At 46.5% G+C, this 22,954-nt stretch overlaps 1 protein-coding gene across 1 annotated transcript in view; it reads left to right on the forward strand.

Annotated features, from left to right (window-relative positions):
- The window catches only part of ONECUT2 (one cut homeobox 2), a 46,853-nt gene extending 28,992 nt beyond the window's left edge, over window positions 1-17,861 (forward strand). Inside the window, exon 2 of the mRNA XM_059409731.1 lies at window positions 15,007-17,861. Within this exon, the coding sequence (XP_059265714.1) occupies window positions 15,007-15,293 (287 nt within the window). The 3' untranslated portion in view covers window positions 15,294-17,861. The remainder of the gene's footprint in view (window positions 1-15,006) is intronic.
- Window positions 17,862-22,954: the final 5,093 nt, after the last annotated feature.

The raw sequence follows: 22,954 nt of genomic DNA on the forward strand, positions 1-22,954 counted from the left end.
TATCAATTCCCATGTCAGCATCACACTACATAAATTATTTTTGTTTTATAAAGTCTTGAGATCTGGTAAAGCATGTTTTACCTCTTCATCTTTTGTTTCTGCATTTTCCTAGCCTTTCCTGCCCTTTCATTCTCCCAAGAATTATAGAATCAGTTTCAATTTATTTATTATTTTGACATTTCCAATTATATATAAGGCATAGAGTTCACTTCTCCAAATTTTTGTTTGTATTTTCATTAAGAAAAGTTTTAGCTTTGGTCTTTCCATTTTTTTGCTAATAGTTATTCCCAGGTACTTGTATTATTGTAAATTTCTCTTTCTGGTGCATTTTCTAATAGGTTATGTCTGGTGTACAGAAAACCTATTGCTTTTTAAAATGTATTAATATAAAAGAAAACATGTATACAAGGAGTGATGAAACATAAATAGATTGCTTAGTAAATCATTGTAAAGCAGATTGAATATTGCCAGTATATGATAGCATCTACAACAAGACGGTCTATACAGGAGGAAGAATTTCTGGGTCATAGGACATGTGTATGTTCAACCTTATGAGATGCTGTCAAATAGTTTCCTAAAACGTTGTACCAATTTACAGTCCCACCAGCAGTGCCGGAGAGTTCTCATAGCCTTGCCAGCACTTAGTTTACATTTAAGCCATTTGGATGGATGTGTAATGTTGTTTTTAATTTGTAATTTTTGGATGACTAATAATTGTGCCTTTTTGTATAATTACTGGAAATTTGATTTCTTCTTCTGGTGAGTGCCTGTTCAAGTCTTTGCCTGTTTTTCTATTGAGATGTCTGACATTTTTTTATTGCTTTCCAAGAGATTTTCTGTATTCTGGCTTCGGGCCCTTTGTCTGTCTTATGTGCTGCAAATATCCATGGCCCTCTTTGACTCTACCTTTCTCTCTTTTCTTCCTTTTATTCTCTTATTCGTGTCTTTTGATATGCAGATTTCTTAATTTTAATATGTTCTAATTGGTGAATCTTTTCCCTTTTGGTTAGTACTTTTTGAGTCTTAAGAAATCTGTCCCATGATTATGAGAATAGGACCTTATATATTACCTACTATAAGCCTTATTGTTTTGCCATTAACATGAAGGTCTGTGATCTGTGCAGAACTTATTCTTAACCCCTATGGGAAGGTAGGGGTTAAGAATTAAGCCCTGCCCCAATGCCTATCCAGTTATCCCAGCTCCATTATTGGAAAGAACACACTCTCTTTATATTCTGCAGCGGCATTGTCATTAAACAGCACTTGTCATTAAATCGAGTGTCATTAAATCTCGTTGTTAAATCAAGTGTCTATATGTGCATGGATCTGTTTGTGGGCTTTGTCTTCTCTTCCACTGGTCTAGTTATTTGTCCTTATCCCAGTACCACGCCGTGATAGACTTATTAAAGGTCTTGATGGTTGATACAGCAAGTCTTCCTATCTTTTTCTTTTTAGCGAGACTAGCTTGACCATCCTTTGATTTTTTTGCATTCTCATAAAGATTACAGAATCAGCTTGTCAAATCCCCAAAACTGAAAGGCAAGAAAGGAGAAAAGGAGGAATGGAGAGCCAACAGCTGGGACTTTCCTTAGAGATTTGATTGAATCTATAGCTCAGCATGGAGAGAATTAAACTCTATAATATTGAGTAATGGGATATTGAGTATAATATTATTTAGATATTCTTTAATTTCTCCAACAAAGCTTATAGTTTTCTCTGTCAAAATTTTGCACACCTATCATTAGATTTAGTGCTACATACTTGATGTTTTGATCCTGTTATAAGTGGTATTTTTCATTTTCTGTGTGATATGTTATAGAGGATTTTTGTCTACTGATACTGAGTCCATGAACCTTGCTAAATGTTCATATTAATTTTAATAGTTTATCTGTTTACTAGTAATTTCAGCATTAAGGCTCTTGGGTTCTCTGGGTTTAAAACAAATCATACTAACTTATAACTAGTGTTCTGTTATAACTAGAAGCAGTGTGGGTAGCTGTTAGGTACAAGGAGTCTGGAATCTGACCACCTGACTTTGTATCCAGCTCCTTTACTCACTCTGTAACCTTCAGTAATTTGCTTTATTTTCTGTGACTCAGTGTCATTCACTGCAAACTCCCTCATAGGTTGATTGTAAAAATTAAATGAGTTAATACCTTCCAAATAATGCCTATCAAACAACGAGCACTCAAATTATATAGACATCTGTCATTAATTAGTTTCATTCCTGTCTAAATTTTCCCTCATCTGTTTTTTTCTTATTCTCACTGCATTGATCACATTCTCAGCACAATACTGGATAGTAGTGGTGCTTTCAGGCCTCACCTGAACACTCGGAGGCATTTCCTTCTAGTTTTTTTCTTCTTGTTGTAGACATAGTTGTTTTCTTTTTTGTCTATTTGACATACATGAAGTATGTTTTTAAGATTTTATTTATTTATTTGACAGAGATCACAAGTAGGCAGAGGCAGGCAGAGAGAGGGGAGGAAGCAGGCTCCCTGCCGAGCAGAGAACCCGACGTAGGGCTTGATCCCAGGACCCTGAGATCATGACTCGAGCCAAAGGCAGAGGCTTTAACCCACTGAGCTACCGAGGTGCCCCCCGAAATCATTTTTAACTGGACTTATGAATCTGGTGTTTCACTCGGAAAGAGGGAACTACTTCTCCAGAGGATTTTTTTTATTCAAACTATATACTTCAAATAATGAAAAACATTAATAATGACATTATTTGTTTGTAAACATTACTGAGATCCTGTTGGAAAAGGAGACAGGTTCATTGCTGTAGGCTTTCCCGAGGCGACCTTTGTTCATGTAAGGATATTCCTTCGGATGTTTGGGTTGAGTTCAGGGGTATTCATAGCCACATGGGGCTGTTAGCCAATTCTTTTTTGAGGGCAATAAACATTCTTGAGCTTTTAATTCTGATCATATACCAAGTAAGCTAGAGTGTGTCTTCAGTTATTTTTCTTTTCATCACGTCTGTAGACACCCTTTTCTGAGTCCGTCTGTGCCTGAGAATGTCTCCCTACAGGCAAGGACTGACAGAAATTCTAGCATTGCAACTACCCCGTCAGTGTTGCTCTGTGCTTTCTCCAGTGCTGTGTATTTCTCATTCTCCTGCAAGTTTTTATCTTTCTCACCTCGTCATACTTTTTTTTTCTTTAATTACATACTGTTACTTAGAGAGTTCTGTTTTCTTAACTGTTTTCTGTTTGTTTCATAGAAACCATCTCCTTTTACATCATATTGAGATACCACATGATACTCTAAAACACTCTTTAAGTTTCTATAAGATATTATCAGAAGAATTTCCTCTGATTCATTCTCAAATGAGAAAAACCCCATCAGGCCCGATGTGGTTAACAGAAACGGTGTGTGTTTTCCTGACGGCATCCTTCCTGGAGGTCCGTGGACTCACCCTCTGAGACCGGCACGGAAGGGCCAACGGACACACCTACCCGGCTCCTACCATCCGCCCAGCTTTCTTCTCGTTTGGCTCTGCTGGACCGCCTTGGATTCAGCTCTGCTTGCTGAAAAGACCGTCCGTGCATCCGTCCCCACGCCCCGCACCCCAGCCCCCGTGTTCCCATATCCCGCACCGCTCCTCCTGTCCTGGCTCGCCTAGAGCACCTTCGGAGACTCAGCCTTCCACGCTGTGACCTACCACTGCTGGTGCTTCTCTTCCGCCCCCTGCCCCCAGGTTGTCTCCCCTGATCATTTCCTGAGAGTTCCAGTTCTCAATGAGTAGGTGAGGGGAGTGGAAAGCACTGTTTCAGGACGGACCTACCAGGACAAGTGCTGGCTGCTTGATTTGAATTTCCGAACAACTGGGGGAAACAGGTTTTGGGTTTTTTTGTGTTTTGTTTTGTTTTTCCAATTCAGATCTTATTTTTCAGCCTAGTTGCACTGGCCTTGTGTTGAGTTGATCGACTGCAGGCCTGGCTTTCAGTTGGGCGAGTTTTACCTCCTGCTCTCGGTTTTCTGAGATGATTTTAATGGGAAGTTGGGAGCCGCTTCACTGGCTCCCTTAGCCATTTTCAGCCAGACGTTTCTACCCAGAATGAAGTGTTCGTTTGAGCAACTCACGACTTCCTAGATAGCCTGCAGGAATGCAGCCGTGCTGCAGAAGGAAAGCTCTTCCTTTGTCATCAGCAGAGTTAATCACCAGAAATTATCATTTCAAAGGCCAAGTGCCCCCAAAAGATTTATTCTAATAGCCAGCTGGGAAAGGAAAGTCCTACTGGAGTAGAAGTGAGAGAATCTGGCTTCTCCGGGCTCCCCACAGACTAGCTGTGCTCAGTCGTGGGCTACGCGTGGCCCGTCTGAGAGCCTCACACTGCCCCATCCAGGATAAAGAACGGGACCACGTAGTCTCTAAAGCCTTGCCGTTCCGGCCCTCGGTGGTTTTCCCAGCTGTCCTGAAACATCCGCTGTTAGAAACTTGGTCCCTTCTGCACTCAGAGCTTCTGCTAAAAGGGAAGCAGAAGCTGAAGGTGCACACGCCCGAGCTCTGGGGGGCACAGAACCTGCTTTTAGGAGCAGCTGGGGAGCGCAGGGCTGCGGGACGGGCCAAGGGCTGGCGCCCTCCTTCCAAGATTCACCTTCTGGGGCCACCTGGGCCTTTTTCTGGCTCTCTACAAAAGTTGTCAGGCATCCGAGGACCCCTGTTTCCTGACTCCCCTCCAGTGCCTTTGTATTGAAGGTAAAAGACAAGACAGGACATAAAACCTGTTTCCTTCAGAGAATGTCTTTGAGGTGCAGGAAACAAGAGCGGCAGCTGGCTGACTGCCTTTCAGTTGACAATAGATGGACATCAGCGAGTGGCTCTGTCGTTTGTCATGATAACCCTCCCAACACCCAAGCCAAGGCAGGGGCACGGGATAGAGGCGAAGTGGAGGCTTTCCTTTCTTTCTTTCTTTCTTTCTTTCTTTCTTTCTTTCTTTTTTTCTTTCTTTCTTTTAAGATTTTAATTATTTGACAGAGAGAGAGAGATCACAAGTAGGCAGAGAGACAGGCCGAGAGAAAGGGAAGCAGGCTCCCCCCAAAGCAGAGAGCCCGATGCAGGGCTCGATCCCAGAAACCTGAGATCATGACCTTGAGCCGAAAGCAGAAACTTAACCCACTGAGCCACCCCAGCGCCCTAGAGATTTATCATGTATCATCCACGTTTCCAGACGGGAAGAGGGTACTGCAGGGATACCCAGGTGGACAGAAATTTGCCCCACCTCTGGAGTGAAGCCGCAGGGGTGGCTCAGGTACTCGGCGGTGACTCCAAACCTCCTGGGACTGCTGGCATTTCTGCATTTTGGACATGACTCCTTCCGGAGGGGTCTCCTGAATAAGGGGTGTCTGTGTGTGCTCACGTGGGCACGGCCCCCGTGCTCTGTCGATGCTTCTCACCCTGCTCCCTCTCTCTCCCTCTCTCTCCCTCTCTCTCTGTCTACCCTTCCCCACCCCCACTACCCCATCCCCACCTCATATTTGCTCTAAGAAGCCAGGGAACAGCTTTCTCCCTGCCGTGTAGTCCTTCAACCTGGACTGCCAGGCCTGTCCAGGAAAATCTGCCAAATGGTTTAGAGGGTTTTCTCGCCAGGGTTCTATCTGCACTCCCAGTTCGAAGGCTGGAACCCAACAGCCAAGAGTGACTCCGAGTCCATTTGTGTGGCGGGTCCTCCCTGTCTCTGCTCTTGGCCTCTCCCATAGATGGCAGTCTGGATGTCACTGGCTCCACGGTCTGAGTGGACTGGCATCTGATCCGTGAGGAAAGCCAGCTCCCAACCTGGAGATAAAGCCATTAAGTTTCTCGTCTGATTCAGGCCAGGGACATTTGCAGAAACCAGAGTGAAGTTAGAGTTGAGCTCTCAGGGGCCAAGTTCACCTTATTGGCTCTGTAGTGATCAGGACCAAGGTCAGGAATCAGAGGGAGGCAGGGAAAACTGCAAAGCATTTAAGTGCAAACTGTTTATAGTTTCCAAATTTTAGACGGCGCCCAATAATTCAGTGATTTGAGGAGCTCGTGTCCCCTGCAACCCCCCCCCCCCCCATCAAGCCCTCCCACCTCACAGGTCTGTGCCACTCCGGCCCTCAGGGGACAATGTGTAGAGCTGGAGCCCTCAGCCGTGTGCGTCAGACCCCTCTTCTCCCTGTCCCTGCAGCAATGTGCCAGCTCATAGTCTTTGCGGTCTGAGAAGTCTGCATTGCTAAGACTTCCCAGCATTGATGGCTTTTGGAACATTAAATATGTACCATCAGAGTATGTAGCGTCTCTATTCTTGCTTCCCTCTTTGAATGTGGGGGAGCCTGTTATTGCTTTCAAAGCTCTTGGAGATCTGCATATCCTTAGTTCCAAAGACAGGGGACCCTCCTGGACCTCCTCAGAGCAAGGAGGTAAGTGGAGTCTATCTCCTTCTTCCCTGCACCCCACAGGTCTCTCTGACTTATTTCACTTAGGATAATACTCTCTAGGGCCATCCATGTCACTGCAAATGGCAAAATTTCATTCTTTTTTATGGCAGAGTAATATTCCATTGTGTATATCCATCACATCTTCTTTATCCATTCATCGGTCAGTGGACACTTGGGCTGTTTCCATTTGTCTGTTGTGGATAACGCCACTGTAAACACTGGGGTGTGAGCATCCTTTTGAAGGAGTATTTTTGTATCCTTTGATTAAATACCTAGTAGTGCAGTTGGTAGCTCGTAAGGTAGTAATATTTTCAACTTTTTGAGGAACCTCCATACTGTTTCCCTGCGTGGCTGCACCAGTTTGCCTTCTGGCCAACAGTGCAGTAGGGTTCCCCTTTCTCTGCAGCCTCGCCAACACTCGCTGCTCCTTGTGTTGTCGATCTGAGCCCTCCTGACAGGTGTGAGGTGGTATCTCATCGTGGTTTTGATTTGCATTTCCATGAGGATCAGTGATGTTGAGCATCTTTTCATGCGTCTGATTTCACTCCTATGTGGAATTTAAGAAACAAAACAAAGGAGCAAAGGGAAAAAGGAGAGAGAGAGGCAAACCAAAAAATAGACTCTTAACTACAGAAATGATTGCCCGGGGGAGGTGGGCAGGAGGATGTGATGGGGATGCAGGGGTGCTCTGGTCGTGATGAGCACGGAGTCGTGCGTGGAAGTGTTGGATCAATATATTGTACACCTGAAACTAATATCACACTGTATGTTAACTCACTGGAGTTCAAATAAAAACTTAAAAAGGAAAACCCATAGGTTTCTTGGAACAAGGTTGGAGCTATGTATATGAACTTACGTTTGTCGTTGGTTTTTCCTGCACAACCCAGGTGGTTTTTCCAGCACAGCTCCAGCCCTGGTCTGTGTGTTCCCTCAGCCCTGGTGTGTGTGTTCGGTCCTTGCTAGAGAGTCGCTCTCCCACTTTGCACAAGCCCTCCTAAGTGGGCAGCTTCAGGCTCTCCATCTGAAAGAGGACATTGATTCTCCTTAGCAGATTTTCCAAACCCGTATACTTACTTGGAGGTCAAGTGACCGTTGACAAGTGCACACCCCCATGACTTCCTCCTATACCCCCACCCTGGCAAGATCACATTGAACTATTCAGGGAAAGTTTTTACTGAATACAAGGAGAACATGACCCTTCTGCATTATTTATTAGGGGCTAACAATACCCATCATATATAGAATGTATTTGGAAATAAATTCATGATGTTAAGAAACAGCAGTGGTCCCAAGCTTATTAGGATCTCTGACACATACATGAAAACACATCATGGTCTTTTTTTTTTTTTTAAGATTTTATTTATCTATTTGACAAAGATCACAAGTAGGCAGAGAGGCAGGCGGGGGAGGGGGAAGCAGGCTCCCTGCTGAGCAAAGAGCCTGATGCGGGGCTCGATCCCAGAACCCCGATATCATGACCTGAGCCCAAGGCAGAGGCTTAACCCACGGAGCCGCCCAGGCGCCCCACACATCACGGTCTTACCTTTCCTGTGAGGCTGGGAATTGACCATGAGACAACTTCACAATGAAAACAAATATCTTTAACCTTTTATTTGCCATTAGCTCTCTGGGCAGTACATCTACCATTGAGTAAGTCTTGGAAAACCATTTGAAATTATGAATTCCTAAACTTAACTTCTAATTTTTTAAAGATTTATTTATTTTTGAGAGAGAGCGAGCATGGGTGGGGAGGGGCAGAGGGAGAGGGAATCTTAAGCAGATTCTGCACTGAGCGCAGAGCCTGGCTCAGGGCTCAATCTCATGGTCCTGAGATCATGACCGGAGCCGGAATCAAGAGTCAGACACTTAACTGACTGTGCTACCCAGATGCCCCTAACCTTACCTTCTTATACACCTTTTTTCTTCCTTTTCTATGAAGGGAGAAAGAATATTTACATTTACTAAGCACCTACTGTGTTCCAAGTGCTACACCTGGCCTCCTGATGTCCGCAGTGGTGGGCATTCCTACCCCCATTTTAGGCATGAGGTAGATGAGGAAACGGAGACTCAAGGTCATGCAGCCGAGAACCAGGTCTCCATTTCAAGTGGAGACTTCTTATCCGACATTTCACTTTCCCTGGGCAGGAATGCCAAGGTTTTTTCCCTTGGCTTCTGTATCTATCACCACAACAATGCTACATAATGCGAAACCACAAAACCAGGAGCATAAAGCCATCAATGTTTATTTTTGCTGTGGTCTGTGGATCAGCTGGGCGGTTCGGCTGCTCGGGGCCCCCGCTGGGGTGGTCTCAGCCCCACTCCCTCCTGCACCTGCAGTCCGCTGACCCGGGTGGGTCTGGGCTTGTTGCGTAGCCAACAGGCAGAGTTCCAAGAGCATGAGCAAAGCGCATGGCTTCTTGAGGCCTGGGCTCAGAACTGCCACCTTGTCACTTCGGCCACATTCTTTTGGCTAAAGCAAACCATCTGGCCAGTCCAGATCCCCAGCAAAGACAAGCAAACACCATCTCATGCTGGGGGATGGGGGTGGGTATTTGAGTCACATTGCTGGGGGTGTAAATATTGGGAAGGGAAGAACTGGGGCCAATTTTGCAATTAGTCTGCCTCAGTTCCCATTGTGGGGAAGCTCTACCCCCCTTGGGGGCACCTGCTTACTGTAAGCCTCTGCTCCCCCCCCCCCCCCCTGCAAAGCCTGCTCTAGGAGCCTCTCCTCATTTACACTAAGGGGCAGGACGGCTGCGCGGAGAATTTATTTTTTTTTTAAGATTTTATTTATTTATTCAACAGAGATCACAAGTAGGCAGAGAGGCAGGCAGAGAGAGAGAGGGGGAAGCAGGCTCCCTGCTGAGCAGAGAACCTGATGTGGGGCTTGATCCCAGGACCCTGGGATCATGACCAGAGCCAAAGGCAGAGACTTTAACCCACTGAGCCACCCAGGCGCCCCTGCTGCAGAGAATTTTAAATGACTCCTTTCCCAAGAGGAAGGAGGGCAGTCTGGCAGGGGTTCCACCCCTCTGAATAAGCTAAAGCAGGCGCCCTCCGCATGAGCCAGCAGGCAGAGGGGAGTCTGGGGAGCTGGGGGCAGCAGGCCTTCCAGGGGCAGATAGCTCCTTCTCTGCCTACACCAGAGACTGCTGCTCCTTGCAGAGTCCCCTCTGGAGGTGGCTCCCCCTTGCCCAGCCCCAAGCGTCCTGTTTTGCTGTCAGAGCCAGGACTCCCCTCCTCTCCAGGAGCTCAGCAGCTCACCTTCCCACCGGCCTCTGTAAAGACTTCTCTGTCCTGTGTGCTTGTGGTTTCCAGGGAGGAGGGTTGCAAGGCCAAGACCATTTCTGCAGGACTCCAGGGCCATGCTGGCCCACACAGGAAGCTGGAGAGGTGGGGAGGTGCTGAGCTGGGTGGAGCAGAGGAGGGTAAGCAGGGCTAGGGCAGATGTGGGAGGAGCTGCTGGGTGCCTGGAGGACAGGGACAGGACCTGAAAACTCATGAAAAGAGAAGCAACACGCTGGGAAGAAACCTGAGAGACCGGGGTTTACACATCCTATTTGAAAGATCAGAGAAAAAAGGACAAGCCAGGGGAGGCGAACGTTGGCACCCCCTGGAGACCGAATCAGGTCCTGCCTGCCCCGTGCCACCTTCCGCCGGCGCGTAACTCAGGAGCGCCCCCTAGGATCCTTGCGAGGTGGTGGTCCCAGAGCTCCAACCCCAAAGCGTCTTGTCTGGGAGGGAAAAGAAACTCCCTGATTCCACTCTCCACTAGGTAGGTGGGATAGGTGTCCTCAAAAGAGGCACCCGCCCAGTGTGGGACTTTGCAGGCAGAACGGGCTGTGTATATTAACACAGGTGTGTATATTAAGCTTGCAGGTAACAGCCGAAATTTCCATAATTCTTCTGCCTGCCAGAGGAGAGAGGAACAGGTGTCACTGAGAAAAAGAGCATCTGCCTTTGGTTTGGGACACTAAGAGTCACGGTACTAGACAGAGGGAGAGGCCCATGAAGCCAAATCCATCACCAAGGTGGGAAGGTCCTGGGTAGCCGTGTCGGGGGTTGGAAGCGCTTGGGAAAGGAAGGCACAGGGAGGCCGGGGGACCACACCCAGGTCACACGACTGGGCTCTGCACTTGGGTCCGTAGGAACTGCCAGGCCCTCGTCCATTTTGGCCTTGCCCTCTGTCAGTTGCCCAAGAAAAGTAAAACTACAAAGTCTTTCATTTCAAGTCTTGGGAGTAGAGCTCGCTTCTACGAGACATTTTCCTTTCCCATCAATTGAGGCCATTGTGCAGGAGCCCGAGCGACCTTCCGCACTAATTCTGCAGCAAATGGTCAGGGCTGAATTCTCCAAAAACAAGTGGGCGTGATCCAGCCCAGACAGAAGAGGTTGTCCAATAGGTGCCTGGATTCATGGGACAAAACCCCACAGTGTGAGAAACTTCAGGGCCAGAGCAGGCGGTGCCGAGGAGTCTGACCCCTGTCGGCGTCCTCTTACTTCACGGGTTTCTGGGGCACTAGGGAGGCTGGGAAGGGGTCTCTGGGCCTATGTTCTTACTCCAGCGCCAGTCGTGTCCCCATAAGCAAGTCCCTGAACCTTCACCCACTGTAAGATGAGAATCTCCATCTCTACCCCCACATTCCACTCCAAGATATCATGGCAAGGAGGTTCGGCAAGGGTCCACCCTTCAGCTTCCACTAAGGCTCACCTTGCTGGGCCTCCAGCTCCCCACATGAACAGTGACAGCCCCGGGCTAGCCAAGAGCCCTTGTGTTCTACGACTCAGGGATGAGGACCCAGTTGTGGTTTGGGATGGGCAGGTGCCTTGAAGGGCTGAAGACACTGCACCCATGGGGTCAGGTGTCAAGGGATGACAGTAGGTTCCAGGATGACCGCAGCCTGTATCTGCCTGACAGACCCAACTTGTTCCTGCCCCTTTTCCTCTCTACACGCCCCCCACACACACACACTCACAGCCGAGGTCACCCACCTGGGACACCGGGCCTTTTCAGGAAAGACCAAAGAGAGGACAAGGCAGGAGCCTAGCCAACGTTTGTAGAGGATACTTGCTCCGATCTTGTTATCAGGAGATCACCGTGCACCACCTTTGATGCAGAATCCTCCCGAGGAAGGTTTGGCACCAGGTGTCCCAGGAGACTGGGGTGGGGACAATAGTCTGTGACCTGGCATGCTGGTTCCCATGTCTCAGGAGGGCCCAGGGAGGTTTGTAAAAGCACAGATTCCAGAACCCTGCCACACATCGGTGAAAACCAGAATGTCTGGTGGCGGAGCCCCAGAGGCTGCCCTGCGAACAGATCCCCTCTAATGTGACAGCGGCGTGGTTGCTATTTCTGTAGATGAGAAAGACGGAGAGAGGGGTGCCTGGGTGGCTCAGTCAGTTAAGCGTCTGCCTTCGGCTCAGGTCATGGTACCGGGGTCCTGGGATCAAGTCCCACATCAGGCTCCCTGCCCAGCGGGGAGCCTGCTTCTCCCTCTCCCTGCCCCCTGCTTATGCTCTCTCTCTCTCTCTCTCTTTCTCAAATAAATAAATCTTAGAAAGAAAGAGAACAGAAGGAAGGAAGGAAGGAAGGAAACTTGGAGAGAGGGAAGGACTGGATTCTTACCCTGGGTCTGCATCAGACTTGGAATGGGACCTCAGGTCAATGACTTACCCAATCTAGGTCTCTACTGATTTCATTTTAAAATGAAAACAATTCAGGACTCCTGGGTGGCTCAATCGGTTAAGCCTCTGCCTTCAGCTCAGGTCATGATCCCAGAGTCTCGGGATGGAGCCCCACATCCGGCTCCTTGCTCCGCAGGGAGCCTGCTTCTCCCTCTGCCTCTGCCTGCCTGTGCTTTCTCTCTGGCAAATAAATAAATAAAATTTTTTAAAAATAAAATAAAAAATAAAAAAATTTAAAATGAGAACCATTCTGCCGGCTTCCTCAGGATTCCTGGGGCAATGCAGTAAGAGGGACGGTGAGGAGGGAGCGCTTGCCACGCCCTCTTGGACCTCTGCGGTCAGCGTCGTTCCTTCCGTTGGATGAGGAACACGGGCTCTGAGGGGTGAAGCAATTTCCTGGGGTCCCAAGGCCCTGGGGGAGGAGCCCCGCTGTGAATCCAGGCTCCCCTGGCTCCAGAGTTTTCCTTGCCATCAGGGCGCTCCTCTGAGAATTTAGAAGTCAGGTGTGTGCTTGGGAGTCGGCTGTGGCACGTGGACCAGCAGGACTGGCATCACCTGTGAGTTCATTAGAGATGCAGCTTCTGGGGACTCACCCACGGCTGCCTGCCCCAGAGTCTCCAGTGACTCCCGGGCATCTTTAAAGTTGAGAAGCCGTGTTGAGGAAGCCTGGAGATTGGACCAGAGAGCGTGAGTCTAAAGATAAGGGTGTGGTAAAGACACAGAATCCAACCCAAACGGAAGATCCTGGCAGGGATGAGCGAGGAGGTCGCCTTCAGCGCGATGCGCCTGTGAGGAGAGAACAGGTGCGCAGCATTTCAGCCTTTTTGCTTACATTGCCCGGGAAGCTCACCTTCTCTGAGGAAGTCCGACCTTCCAAGAGAAAGAGTTTTCACGTGGAAACAAATTGCTTTCATCAGTCTCTGTGTGCGGGAGGGGAGGAGTATATTTCATTTTCAAAAGTACTATATTTTCTTTTATTTTTAAAAAGAAAGAAAGAGGGGCGTCTGGGTGGCTCAGTCAGTTAAGCATCTGCCTCCGGCTCAGGTCGTGATCTCCAGGTCCTGGGATGGAGCCCCATGTTGGGTTCCCAGCTCATTAGGGAACCTGTTTCTCCCTCTGCTTCTCCCCCTGCTTCAGCTCTGTCTCTCTCTCAAATGAATAAATAAAATCTTTAAAAAAAAAAAAAAAAAAGATGAAGAAGGAAAAAGTCAGAGAGAAAGCATTTAGCAAAGCAATGTGTCCTCACTTTTCCTGTATTGGGAGTGACTCCTTTACGGCAGGGAGCACCCCTGGGAAGGAGGGCCAGTTAGGCAAGGGGATGTTCGGCGTCCACAAGATCTTCTCTCTACATGCTGGTCCTCAGGTTAAATTGTAAGACCCATCCATGGGAAGGCTACCCGCCCCCCCATACTCCAACAGCAGCGCCCCCCACCGCCCGCCCGCACAAGCTGCTCCCTGCTGAAGGTCACGCCCTGACCCAGGGCTCAGACGTCAAACTGGCAAACCAGGGCTACCAGGTGTGGGAAGACATCCAGGCAGCACCCAGAGTGCTCACTCTGTGGGGGAGGGTGTCAGTCCAGTACAAAGGAATGCCCAACCCGGGCCCAGAACGTCCAGTAGGCTTTGATGTAAGAAGGAGCGCTTCTGCTCCCTCCTTGCCTTTCCCCGGTCAGCTCTGTCGATGCTGCACGACGCCCCTGGGTGAGCTGGGCTTTCTTTCCAGCGACTTGAGCAGGTGTTCTCATGTTCACGTTCTTGGGGTGCCTGGGTGACTCAGTGGGTAAGCCTCTGCTTTCAGCTCAGGTCATGATCTCAGGGTCCTAGGATCGAGCCCCGCATCGGGCTTTCTGCTCAGCGGGGAGCCTGCTTCCTCCTCTCTCTCTGCCTGCCTCTCTGTCTACTTGTGATCTCTGTCTGTCAAATAAATAAATAAAATCTTTTCTAAAAAAAAAGTCATGTTCACGTTCTTGATGGGCAAGCCCCATGGTATTTCGCCTGTATGAGGCTCTTCTCTGAGACCCAGATCAGTCGGTGAAGTACACAGACCCCCTGAAAGAGTCCAGGCATCAGGCGACCTCGGCATCCCAGGCATTCCATTAGGTCGATGGCTCCCAAACGGGCCAGCTGGGAACATTCCGCAGACCTGCTCCCTGCCTTCCAAGCACTCGTTAAGGCAGAGATAGCGACACATCGGTTAATTAATGTCCCCTTTAGCTGGGCTGCTTCTGCCGCCCCCAGCCCTGTCCTCTTGTGCCGGCTTCACCTCAGACTACCCGGAGTGGAGTGGGCTCAACCCATTTCTTTGGGTCTTTCCCTCCTTGTTTTGTTTTTGTTTCATTTTTCCGTAATTTTTCAAAAGTCTGGAGGAAGGGGATTTGGGTTGGGATGAGATCATCGTTCTGTCGCTTCTACCTCCGTTCTGTTAACAATTTTTGGAATCACATGCGTAGAAGCTTTGATTTTGAAAAAAATAAGGCCCTTGGAAGTTTTGACTCCAAAAAGTCCTTTCAGCTCAGTCGTGCACACTTCTAGAAGCTGACTATGAAAGAGGAACTGCCTGCCCAGGCTCCCGCTGGGGACCTGGAGTCCTCACTCTCTTCACAGTGCCTGATCTCAGAGATGAAGAATTTTCAGGGTGTGCTGGGAGGCGGGGGGCTGCCACGGGTTTACAGCAGACCACGGAGAGCGGCGCCCCCTGTTCCCCCCTTCCTCTCTCCTCCATTCCCTGGTGCCTTCCATCACCCCGAGGCGAGCGGGGAAGGCTGGTTATTGACAGCGGGGCCAACGCGCACAATAAAGTTTAACGGTTTACATCCCTTTGTACGACTCTGTCCATGTTTTCAGTGGCTCACCTTCTTGGGGGCTGGTTCTCCCACTCGTACTGACTCCCTCCTTCTTCTCTTTCCCCTTCAAGCGTGCAAACGCAAAGAGCAAGAACCAAACAAAGACAGGAACAATTCCCAGAAGAAATCCCGCCTGGTGTTCACCGACCTCCAACGCCGAACCCTCTTTGCCATCTTCAAGGAGAACAAACGCCCGTCCAAAGAGATGCAGATCACCATTTCCCAGCAGCTGGGCCTGGAGCTTACGACCGTCAGCAACTTCTTCATGAACGCCCGCCGCCGCAGCCTGGAGAAGTGGCAGGACGATCTGAGCACAGGGGGCTCCTCGTCCACCTCCAGCACTTGTACCAAAGCGTGATGGAAGGACTCTCGGGTGGGCACAGGTCCCCTCCAGGTGAGGACAACCGACACAAAAGAAAACACAAAGGAAAAAGACACCGGATTCTTAGCTGGGGCCCTTCACTGGTGATTTGAAAGCACAATTCTCTTGAAAAGAAACTTCTATTCTAGCTGTAATCATAGGCCAGGTGTTCTTTTCTTGTTTTGTTTTTCATGGAGTCCAAGTGCAAGCTGAAAATGAATCTCTTTGAACCGGACATTGTCCTCTGAGCACGCTAAGCATCCCAGAAATCCAAATGGGGGGGGGGGCCTTCCTGGAGCGGGTTGATTTCAGCATGGTGTTAGCCAAGCTCAGGATCTCTTCGGGTGTCAACAGTCCCACTTGGGGCCCTGCTGCAGTCCGAGTTCCCACGTGTCACGGTGGGAATTTGGTCCATGTAAGGATTCTGAGTTTGGGCTCCCAAGATGCTACCATGACAGATTCTTCTAGCAACAAGAATGACCTCATTTGCTTTCTCAGTGCTTAGCCTCATCATACCACAGTACACCAAAGTTCACAGCCATACCATAAAAAACATCAGAATGATAATTACTGAGCACAACTTTTAAATACGGAAATTAAAAAAAAAAAATCCGAGGACCTGTTTTTCCAACTCAGGCATCATTCCATTGAATGGTTTGGAAAGCTTTAAGTAGATCCAGTTTACGGTTTTCTTTTCCTTACCTCCTGGAAATCTCACGTGGTCTTGGATCCATCCAAAAAAAAAAAAAAAAAAAAAAAATCAGTTCTCTTGAGCTCAACATATCAAGCACAACGTAGATAAACAGAGAAGTAAGGAAGGTTCTGGATTCACCGCATCTGGGTTTTCAAGACGCTGATTGTGAAGTCATTAGGGAATCGTTGGGAATATGGCTTCAAGCACATTTTGCAGTTTGCTACAAATTCTGTTTGTACACAATGCAGACGCACACTCAGGAGGCCAATTTAACTGTTACAGTACATGGAGCAAATGCAGCATTTTCAAAGATCTAGATTTTTTTAGATCATCGATGTGTCCTTCTTGGTTAGTAGTCACCTGGTTCCTCCCACTGTGCATTAACACAAATCATTCTCACTCTTTCGCATTTCGGTTGTTTCCTCATCCATCCCATTGGTAGGGCCGTTTTTCAGTATTTTCTAGCTAGAAAATTAAAAAAAAAAAAAAAAAAAAGTAATTCAAACCACCATACGTGTTACTCATGAGGGTCATCTAGTCCCAAATCTCTTCCATTGTCGAATCACCCTTGCAAAACCGCAGAGTAAATCTGGAGAAAACACAGCACACCAAAGAAGCAGAATACTGCAAACCAAAGACATTTCTTACTTGCCATTTTCTAGCCTAAAAATACTGTGATTACTTTTAGAAATCAGAAAACCTCTGCAACTCCAAATGGCATCCAGCTCTTGCATTTGGCTGACCATCGGGCTGAGCAGACCGGCTAGCCCAGCCACCCAGGGAGTGGCTTTGCCACGCCAGCTCTGGTTCCTGGCTGCCACCTTCCCACGGCACGTGGAAGAGCGCCCGCAGAACTCTGGGAGATGCGAAGGTCACGATGTGCATATTTACCAGTGAATGGCCCCAGGTGGGCCCCATGGGGGTGTTCGAAGCAAGCCAAACGCTGCAATGATTCTTTACAGACACTTGAGACTGACTTTTTTATGAATTACTTAATCGAAACCAAAGAAACTTTTTCTGCACCTACTTCTGCAACAAACAAAACTGTTCCATTAAAAGGAATGAATAAATAAATAAATACGTAAATCAGTGAACATCACCATCACCAAGAAGGAAGCACGCCAGAAAAAAAAAAAAAACAAACAACAACAACAACAACAAAAAAAACAGCGAGACACACTGTGTGTAAACAGACCTCTTGGGACATTTTTTGGAAGCAGATTTTAAAGAAAGGGTTGAGACAGGAATAGATATAAGGAAAAGCCTCGGCGGCTCCTGCTTCATTTGACAACTCATCGGTAATCGTGAAGTTGAAGATTGTCTTTAATTTGTGCCTATGCAGTTTTTCAAAAGAACACGGAACAGAACAACAGAAACCTCAACAGCTACAATACCAAAGACGAGGATTTCTCACATCTTTTGTTTCAGTTCAGTATCTCCTCTTGTCTGGCTAAAATACTAATAGCGTCATTGATCTGTGTAAAGGTAATCAATTTTGTTTCTGAGCAACAAAAGGCAAGGGTCATTGATTTGATTTTATTGTTTCCCTTTAATTTTGTTTTATGGCTTTCTGCCCCAACCTGGAATCTCCCAGAAGATTCCATGGACTCCAAGTTTAAGATGTTGGGATACTGATCTGTTTCCTCTACTCCTCGGAGCATGGGGAATAATGTCACTTGAATGTTCTTTGCTTATTCCTTAGACTTGGTTCCTTCTATGTTCAGAGTCTCAGCATCAGGGGAGGGAAGGGGAGTGGGGGTCAGGGTTAGGGGTCTTGGTGACACGTACTCTCCTGAACCACAGAACCAAAGAGTTTATAGAGGAATCAACAGCCTCATTTTCATGTGATTGCTACATCCTAATGGCTTCATTTGCGGGGGGGGGGGGGGGGGAAACGTAAAAATAATTGCCAGTTTCTACTTTTCTATTCGCTTTTTAAAATTCAGCTGTAAAGTTGCATTTCTAAAGAAAGAGATATATATATAATATATGAATACATATATAGATTCAACTTGACATTGGTGATAACCCCAAATTCTTGCTGTCCAAGTCCATGTCTGGTTTTGGTCAACTGCTTCATTTATTAGGCCTTAGTTCCGAATTTCGCTCGTTTCTCATGCCATCCCAGAGTCCGTTTTCCACTGTGGATGATTTGGAGTACTCAGATTTCTGTGAAAATTCCCAGGAAAGTTGAAAGTCAAGCATTTCAGCGTCTAACCTGTTGATAAATGGACTCGTGGCACAAATGAGTTTTATTTGTATTTGGAGTCAGCTCTAGACGAACGCCTCAACCACCATCAAGGTGGCGGGTGAGGTCTGTCCGTGAGACCTGGCCCACCCATGGGGCAGTGGGGAGCTTGTCTTCTGTAACTGCTGGGAAGCCTCTGGGGTCCGGTCCCACTAGCTGTGGAGATGAGGCCAGCCCAGAAATCTCTCCAGGAGCCATCCTTCCCATCAGGGTGTTCCTGATCTCCTCAGGGAGCAGATCCACCAAAGGGACTTCTTATAGGGGAAGTCCAGCTCCTGTTGGAATGGCTGATCGGGTTTCCTCAGGGCGGCCGTTCCCTGGTGTTTTGACCAGCCTGTGTGCAACCACGGCTGGCACTGGAGTGAGGCAGCGGTACCGACCGGGGGCTTGTCTCCATCCTGGAGGGAAAATGCAAAGCAGGATCTGGGGAGAAGCCCGGCGTCCTGCTCCCCTCAGCCCCATCATCCGTGGTGCCACCTCCTCGCTCCCCACCAGTGAGGGAGATGAGGGGTCTCCCTTTGCAGGGATAGCAGCCGCAGAGCTGGGAAGGAATGCGACTCTCCGTGGCTCTTGTATTCCATCCTACTTTGGGATGTCCCAGGACTTTGCCCTGTATCCTTTTGTCTCTTCTCGTATCCCATGTTTCCTTTGTCAAACAACGGAGAAAAGAGCATACTTCTGCCGGGGAATACTCCCTGTGGGTTGAAACAAAGCAACTTCAAGTCCGTGATTTCTACGTAAAATCCTTGTGACTTGCGGCCAATGTTCTGGAGATTGGATTGAGGGAACAGACCTGCTGGGTTTGGTTAGTGATCTTTCGGCACACTAATCTCACCACTTGGGTTCGGGCACCCCTGAAGATGTCAAAACCCAAAGAGCCTGCCTTTGTGGCCTGAGATTTCAATACCAATAAAAGCTCTTGTAGCCACATCCGCCCCCTCAGTGGTCCTGGTGACCCAAGGAGGACATCCTAATGTACAAAAGACAAGAACTTCCCTCCAGATGTAAATGTCTCTTACTGGATAATGTCATACCAGAGAGAGGTGCTTGCTTTTAGATAATTATTTAGAGCCATATATGAATACACGCGTGTACACGTGTGTATTCATATATGTACATATCAAAATGGTCAGGCCTACAGAATTCCAATTTGTGAAAAATCTGAAAAAGAAAAAAACCCTACCCATTAAAAGGTGATGAAATTTGACCCAGTGGGTTTCCTCAAGCATTTCTAAAATTTACTTAAGTTAATAATTTCAGAGAAAATAACCATTTGGACTTAGTTATAGGTGAGGATCTGTTTCTTCAATCCAAGAAAATTCCAGGTGCATCTCAGCCATTAGGAACGAAGGGGTGAAGTTCGGGACAGTTCTGAAACAAAATTCACACTCTCGAGGCGGCAGAAATCTAAAGGCTATTGAGTGGGAAAATTTCTTTATTCCTGGAGGGAAATAGGCTCGCTTTACTTTTGTTTTCAACGTGATTTTGGTACTGGGGACATAATCCTTTCATTCCAGGAACATTTTTAAAAGAGCCAGTCTATTTCATTTTTAAAGGAAAACATCGACAACAATAAAAACTCCACTCTGATATGTAAAGGCTTTTCCAAAATGTAAAATGATAGGTTGTACCACTTAAAGGTACAGGAGAGAGAAAGGAGTGAAGGACTCAGCAGGACGCTTTCTCTGGAGAGATCCGAGTGTCTCCTCCGCAGCTTCGCCTACAGGCTCCTGGCAACTGTGGGCATAAGAAATCGAAGCTAATTTTCATCTCTAACTAAAGTGAAATCAAAATTCAGAAGGCAAATCTCACACACACACACACATATACATAAATATACACATATATATATATATATATATATGCATTTTTATAATTCAGTGTATTTGAAAGCTAAATATACATACTTCTTAGATGATCAATCATTTCATCTTACCTGTGCTGGGCACTCACCTATTAATGCCAGTAAATTAAAGTTGAACAAATTTTTTAAAAAAATCACGAACACTTGGTACAGGTGGGGACACGTTCCCACTTTTGCAAATGCTGGTAGAATAACTAAAGTGTCCGTTACCATTACCACAAGGTCCTGACAATATAACTTGATGGTGAACTCAGATTTTCCAGGTTGTATAGTAGGAATTTTTTAAAAAATATAAAAAGAACAGCCTGAGTCCCAGTGTTGTTGAAGAAGAATGGACTATATTAAAAAGCTGAGAAAAAGAGGTAATATGTGTGGTTGAGGTTTGACCCCAAAGCCCAAAGACAAGTCCTATGGAAATAACTAACATGGTTCTTAACCGATCAGAGATTTTTTTGTTGTTCTTGTTGTTGCTGCTGCTGCTGGGTGATTGAGACTCATTAGCCTAACCAGGAGGAGTGAGTAGGAAATGATGGAGAAGGAAGGGATAGGGCTGGTGCGTCCCTAACTTTTGAAGATTCACATGCAAGACTGGATAGCTTAATACTTTTGTACATTTAGCTAAGACCAAGTCACCTCTAAAACAAAAGGAGATTCTAGTTCTCAAGGCCCCAAAACCCTTACTAAAGGAAGAAGGGATGGTTCGCTATCTAAGTCTCATAAATTAATGACGTTGGCTTTAGATACGGCTGTCCCGATGCCCATTTTCTGCCCGGGGTTTAGTTCTTCCCAAGGGGGCGGGGAGGGGGGTTTGTTTTAGAAAGTTTCAGAATGTGTTATTAAATACCAAAATAATTATTAAAATAATATAAGGCCTTACGTAGATAGGTTAACACAAAGCCTATCATTGAGGCCAATGGGCTATTTTGCATGAATCCCACAGGGACCAGAAATGCTTATTGTTCTCAGATACCAAAAGGACTCTAACAGTCTGAGACATGTTAAAGCTAGAGCCCAAGCTGTCCTTATAGGTTTTTGAGTTTGGTTGACTGGAATCAACCAGCTGAGACCTTTTTAGCGGACAAAATGTGTATAGGAAAAAAATACATCGCTACAGGTCTGTTCGTTCCATGGAAGCCTTCCACTCTGTTCCATCTCCAGCAGCAGATGTTTCACAGAGTGTAAACCTCGGGAGATAAGTTTGCCTGAAGCTTCTCGAGTCTGTCAGCGTGGATGAATATGGATTTAGAGGCCTCTCTCGACATGTATTCTCACAGCTGTCCTTGTAAGCAACCCACATTTCCTGTGGGTGTCCAGACTGTGAACAGACATCACCATACATAGATACTGTCCCCTGATACAACTAATGAGTTCAAGTGGTCCCTCAACACTGTATGGGTATGCGAGACTTCTACAACGTACCTTGCTTTCTTTACTGTATCGTTGAAGACTAAAGTGCAGGAAAGAAAAGTATCCCAGCATCTTCATGGTGTACACTTGAAATTACTTTCATTTGGGCACATCCGAGATAAACTCAACTTTCAAGAAACCTTGGATATTGTTTAATCATCTGTGTAAGAATGACACATCTGCTTGAGGACTTCGGTTGAATAGCTTTATTCTGGATCTCTCATAACGACAGCTAAATCCAAAGACCTGGAAAAGGACAAGAAAGAAAAAAGAAAAAAAAAAAGGGGGAAAAAGAAAAAAAGAAAAAAAAAGTACAAACTCATAGGAGAAAAGTGGGCTCTGGTTCCCAGGGTTGAGACAGTGGGATCTGGTGTGGTGAGGGTCGCACCGGCGAGAGGGAAATGGGGATTTTTTTTTTTTTTTCTGTGTGCTTGTCACATCGAAATGGTCTTTATGAACATGAGGCTATGATTTCTTGCTTTATTTTCACTTAGACTGTTGAAAGAGGCTATCCATGTTGTCCATCAAAAAAAAAAAAAAATGAAGACCGTCAAAAGGAAACATTTTTTTTCCCCTTGTCTCTTTGGGTTATGACCCAACAGGCTATGTACCATTAATGTAATTAATTTATTTGAATTAGTTTCTAGCACACAAATGTATAGGATTTTGGTAATTAGTATGTCATCCTAGGTTGATTTTACTCCTCGTGCTTATTTATCAAAACACAGACCAAGGGTGCATCAGAGATGCAAAATTTCTTTTAGAATTCTCTTGAAAGATGGTTTGCTTTATAAAGCAGTGAAATTCTGTTACAGGAAAGAAGTACAGGCTACCAAAAAAAAAACAAAAAACAAAAAACAAAACAAAACACAAAAAACAAGGTATTTTTCCTTCTTGAATTAACTTTGAAGATAGTTTAAATAATGATTATTAAATTATTTAATTTAAGTTTGCAGCCCCACCCGGTCCCAGGCAAACGTCACCTTTTAATTATTGGGGCCCTCAGAGCCTTCCTATCGTAACTTATTTATTTAACTTATTCAGCACTACGAAAGGTGCACTGTATAGTTTATAGTTTTTATTTAAAACAGTAGAGAGCACTGCAGTTTGTTTGCTGTGAGAACAACAGAGCAAAGTCTGTGGATGAGCAATGACTATTCAGCCCGAACCTGTGCGTTCAGACAACACATGTCGAGACCCTGCTTCACCTGCCCAGATGTCGGGGCTTCTTTGCAGAAACTGGAAAAAAAAATAATAAGTTTTCAAAGATCGTAACAGCAAAAAGAGAGAAACCCTTACACTAGCTGCTTCCAAGAATGAACTCTGTGTGTGTGTAAAACAACCAAACAAAAAAGGGAAGAAAAAAAAGCAGAAAAAAGAAAAAAAAAAAGGAAAAACTTTCTATTTCTAGTGAGAACCAAAGAAGGCTACCTCACTGACTTTTT

The sequence above is a fragment of the Mustela nigripes genome, chromosome 8 (genome assembly GCF_022355385.1).
Source record: "Mustela nigripes isolate SB6536 chromosome 8, MUSNIG.SB6536, whole genome shotgun sequence".
Lineage (NCBI taxonomy): Eukaryota > Metazoa > Chordata > Mammalia > Carnivora > Mustelidae > Mustela > Mustela nigripes.